This window comes from Lepisma saccharinum, chromosome 23 (assembly GCF_977018435.1).
Source record: "Lepisma saccharinum chromosome 23, izLepSacc3.1, whole genome shotgun sequence".
Taxonomy (NCBI): Eukaryota; Metazoa; Arthropoda; class Insecta; order Zygentoma; family Lepismatidae; genus Lepisma; species Lepisma saccharinum.
The window spans coordinates 5,036,914-5,042,504 of NC_139251.1; the positions used below are offsets into that span (position 1 = coordinate 5,036,914).

The window sequence follows — 5,591 nt, forward strand, 5'->3', positions numbered from 1 at the left end:
CTGTCAGCGATTCATACATAACTGCAGAAAGTCCAACAACAATGTAAAAGCAAGTCTTTCAACAAAGGAAATGCAATCAGCAATGCATACATGCATCAAGACTGTTCAGCTATCAAGCTACAAGTCTGAAATTCAAGATCTTCAACGACACCAACGAGTTTCAGCCAACAGCACATTGAAGAGCCTGCACCCATTTTTGGACAGCAACAACCTTCTTCGCGTTGGAGGAAGACTCAAGAATAGCAATTTGATTTATGAAACAAAACATCAAATTATTCTACCTTCGAAAGGTCACCCGACACAGCTTATAATAGAAGCAGAACATTTGAGACAGCTTCATGCAGGATCACAGTTATTGTTGTCATCCCTCAGGCAAAATACTGGATTGTACGAGCAAGGCGTACAATCAAGCAAGTAATTCACAATTGCCTCGCTTGTTACAAGTTGAAGGCAATCACGGCCAAGCAACTCATGGGTCAACTTCCGTCACCTAGAGTCACACCGTCAAGACCATTTCTCAACTCTGGTGTAGACTATTGCGGACCTTTCCTGTTGAAATCGTATTCGCCACGCAGCAAAGTTCATCGCAAATCATACGTGGCTTTATTCATTTGTCTAGCCACCAAGGCTATACATTTAGAGCTCGTCTCCGATCTCACCATAGACGCATTTATCGTAGCCCTGCGAAGATTTACATCTCGTAGAGGTAAATGTGCCAATCTGTACAGTGACAATGGCAAGAATTTCGTCGGGGCAAGAAACGAACTTAAAGAGCTACATAAGTTATTTTCGTCACAGGAATTTGCACACAATATTCATGAATAAGCGAGTTCTGAATCCTTCCAGTGGCATTTCATTCCACCTAACTCACCACATTTCGGAGTAATATGGGAGAGTGGAAAACGCTGCATGAAGTATCATTTAGTTAGAGTAGTAGGAAAGTCAACACTGAATTTTGAGGAATTTGCAACTTTGCTCACCCAAATAGAAGCATGCCTAAATTCAAGACCTTTGACTGTTTTATCCGACGATCCAGAAGATTTAAGTGCTCTCACTCCTGGACATTTTCTCATTGGTTCAGCCCTTAATTCCTTTCCCGAGCCAGACCTCACTGACCTCCCAAGAAATCGACTGTCCAGATGGCAGAGACTCCAAAGCTTTCATCAAAACATTTGGCAGCGATGGTCCAAGGAGTATTTAAACGGTCTTCAGCAACGTTCCAAGTGGACTAGCGTACAAGAAAACTTCAAACCAGGTTTGATAGTTGTCATCAAAGACGACCACTTACCTCCCCTATCGTGGAAATTGGGAAGAGTCACCAGCGTCCAGCCAGGAAGAGACGGCTTAGTGCGAGTGGCCACAGTGCATACAGCTTCAGGGATCTTCAAGAGATCGATTCACAGACTAGTTCCACTCCCTCAGTGCAATAAGGACGGAGATAAGTGAATTTAGTTGGTCAAACGTTGTTTGACCAAGAGGGGGGAATATGTCTGAAGTCATAATTGATTTGTTGGATATTTTTAACAATATATGTGAGGGGAATTCAGTTTTGTTTTATGTTTAATCTCGAACAAAGAGAGACAGTGACGCTCAGTCAGTTCGCGAGACAATATGGCCGATTGTGCGTGGTAATTTCATTCCGTCCATCGCGTTGCATTGCAGTATATACATGTAATCTTTTGTTTTAGTCAATATATCTTCGTTATTATCAGTGAGTGTCATTTGCAATCATCCGAGTCGAATCACCTTATGGAATTCAATATGGTCCTCCACTCCAGAGGTATGGGTTTGTGATAGCGACACGCCGCAGTAAGTACTATCATTTTCTTTGGCGTGCATCGTACAAATTAGACAGACCCATCTCGGCCCAACAGGCAAGCACATTTTTGGTTCATCAGTGGCCACACACAAAACATTCATTTTGGTCCAGTGACCGGACTCATTCAACATCTAATTAGCAGTCACCCTGTATACAAATTATATAAAAGAATAACAAAAAATATTAAATAGAAACCAAAAACAAAAAACTTTGTATACAAAAAACTATACCACATTAGACATAAATGACGAAGACTCAGATATTCCAAATTTTCTATCTAAATTGGAAAAAAATAGAAGCAATACAAAATAAACTTGAAAGATGTTCTCTCAAAATATATTTTAATCTATTCTCTGTGTACATAAATTCTCATAGTGGAAAATAATAATACATTCATCGTACCCGTGTGTTAATTTTACACAAGAGTGATATTCGTTCTTTGTATGATATTTATGAAAAAAAATTGTAAAGAACTTAAGTCAAAACAAGAAAAGTTCCAAGGAAAAGGTTCGGGTTGGTCAATTTGTGATACAAACCATAAACGTGAATTGAAAATAGCAAAATATGTCCCTCTTGGGGGTGGATCTAGTTATATTAAATTACAACATCAGATCAAAAACAAGAATGCTGTAATAAATATTCAAAATGAAGATAATAAATGTCTTCTCTGGTGCATCATAGCTCATTTTCATCCAGCATCTAACAATAAATATCATATCTCTAATTACAATTATCCTGAATATATAGAAGAGTTTAGAAAACCTATGTCAGGCATAAAATATCCAGTAGATATCTCAAATATTAGTAAATTTCAAAAACAATATAAAGAATACTATAATCGACCAATAGCTGTGCAAGTTTATGGTATTGATAAAAATAATAAAATTTATCCACTGCGTCACTATCCAGCAGCAGATGGTACATGTGTTATATATTTATTATATGTTACAGAGAGAAACAAGAAACACTATTGTCTCATACAGGATCTAGGACGATTGGTACAACGTACATACAAATAACATCAGATTGTCATAGAATAGCAATATGTGATCGATGCTTGTCAAAATTTGATAGAAGAGGTGGGATAACATGTGAAGAGAAATTAAAGGAACATATTAATTATTGCTCTCTCTACCCTCCTGGGACTTATGATCTTTCATTCAAAAGTGTAAAATTTAGTAATTTTAAAGCATTGGTAAAAAATCCATTTGCAATCTATGGAGATTTTGAAACAATACCAGAACCAGTAGCAATATGTTTTCCAGATTCGAATGCATCAAGCACAACAAATATAGCTAAACATAAAGCATGTGGATTTGCACTAAAATTAGTAAACACTTGTGAAAAAAATAATTCAGAACTATATTTTTATCGAGGTGAAGATGCAGGTCAAAAATTTATTCAAAAACTTCGAGAGTGGGGTAAAAAATACGGTCCAGTCTTATATAAAAAAAATACAAATGAACCCTTTTACACCAGAACAACAACAGGAACATGATAATACTTTAAGTTGCAGATAGTGTAATAGATATTTTAATTATGATAGTGAAAAAAAGAAACACAACAACCATTTTAATGGAGGATATATCCATACAATTTGTAATTCATGTAACTTGAAAATAAAAAACCTAATTTCATTCCAATATTCATTCACAATTATAAAATGTTGATGCACATTTATTTATCAAAGAATTAGGATATGATACAGAGAATATCAATATTATACCACGCAGTAAAGATAAATATATTGCCATAGAGAAAACTATCAAATTAGAAAATGGAAAAAAAAGTTGTTCTTAGATTCTTGGATTCTTATCAGTTTCAGAGTAAATTAACCAACGAGGAACTTGTATATACAAAATAATATTAAGGAGAGGATAAGATAGATTTGTTGAAAAGAAAGGGGGTCTACCCATATGATCACATGGATGATTTTGAAAAATTTAAAGAGACACAGTTACCATCGATAGATAAATTTTATAACAAACTTCAGAATGAAGAATGTATCGAGTTAGATTATCAATATGCACACAGAGTCTGGAAAACACTAGATTGCAAAATAATGGGAGATTAACATGACAACTACTTGATTTTGGATACTCTCCAGTTGAATTATATGAAGGAAGTAGATCCTGTTTCTACGTACACAACACCCGGTTTATCCTGCCAGGCCATACTTTTAAATACTAAAGTTGAAATTAGTCTTATTAATAATATTAACCAGTTCATGTTTGTTGAATCTGCTAAACGTGGTGGTATAGTGCAGTGTCCTTTAAGATATACAAAAGCAAACAATAAATATTTACCTAACTATGATCCTAGCAAACCATCTAAATACATATTTTATGTTGATATGAACAATTTATATGGTTAAGCGATGACTCAATAACTGCCAATTGGTAATTACAAATGGATGAGCAAGAAAGAATTTGAAGACAAGGATTTCTTAAATTGATCTGAAGATCATCCAAAAGGTTGTCTACTGGAAGTTGATTTGAAATATCCATGTAATCTCCATGACATACATCACGGATTAGCTATGGCACCAGTTTCTTAGAAAGTACCAGGTACAGAGGAATCAAAATTGATATTATTTTTGAAAATAAAAAAAACAATATGTGCTTCACCATCGACCGTTGCAATATTACTTGGAGCAAGGTATGGAACTTACTAAAATCCATAATGGGTTAAAATTTGACCAAAAAAATGGTTAAAATCTTATATTGAGAAAAATACAAAGAAGAGAATACAAACAAATTGTAAAGTTGAAAAAAATATTTTAAATTAATATTCAATGGAATATACGGAAAATGTAGAGAAAACAAAAGAAATCGAGTAAGGTGTAATTTGGTATGCGATCCAAAAAAACTCAGGAAATTTATTGCCGATCCCACATACAAAGGTTTTACAAGAATTACAGATAATCTGACTCTTATTGAAAAATCTAAAAACAAAGTAAAGTGTGATGCACCAATAACTGTGGGTGTTGCAGTTCTAGAATTAGCTAAATTATAAATGTATACATTTCATTATAATATTATGAAACCTATATACCAAAATAAAATTGAATACTGATAGTTTTGTGTATGTGATAGACACACCCGGTTTGTACAGTGATTTGCTAGATATGAATAAATATTTTGACTTTAGTAATTATCCAGAAAATAATCCATTACAGTCTTGAAAAACAGATGATCCCTGGGAAAATAAAAGATGAGCCAGCATGGTCTATAATAACAGAATTTGCTGGTCTAAGACCAAGAATGTATTGCCTAAATATTCATGGCAAAGAAGAAATTAAAAGAGCCAAGGGTGTAAGTCGACCATGTACAAGCGAACTTACAATGGAAGATTTTAAAGAATGTTTATTTGAAAAGAAAACAATAAAGATGTTTTCATATCATCTCACTAGCAAGTTGGATGGTGTGCATACAATAAAAAGAAACAAAATGGCCCTCAATGGGGAAGATAATAAATTGCAAATATTAGATCGCAATGTCCATACTAGAGAATATGGACACAATAACACAAGTAAACATTGTGATAAGTGTAAGTTGAACATGAACAAGAGAACTTACAATGAAATATTTAAAAAAATATTTATTTAACTAGCAAATTACGTATTGTCTATACTACATTTAAAAATAAAGTAGCTCTTGATAGTAATAATAATAAATTGCAAATATTAGATTGCAATGTCCTTACTAAAGAATATGGACACCATAATACAAGTAAACAATGTAATAAATGTTTATGATTTAAAAAAATTGAA

At 33.8% G+C, this 5,591-nt stretch overlaps 1 protein-coding gene across 1 annotated transcript; it reads left to right on the forward strand.

Annotated features, from left to right (window-relative positions):
• The first annotated feature begins 909 nt into the window (after positions 1 to 909).
• On the forward strand, positions 910 to 1,446 carry LOC145977847 (uncharacterized). The gene has a single exon (XM_083110170.1). It carries the CDS (start codon positions 910 to 912, stop codon positions 1,444 to 1,446), a length of 537 nt encoding a protein of 178 aa, XP_082966296.1.
• Positions 1,447 to 5,591: the final 4,145 nt, after the last annotated feature.

Bases quoted from the DNA above. Each gene is read 5' to 3' on its own strand.
- LOC145977847 (XM_083110170.1), top strand. From the start codon at position 910: ATGAAGTATCATTTAGTTAGAGTAGTAGGAAAGTCAACACTGAATTTT.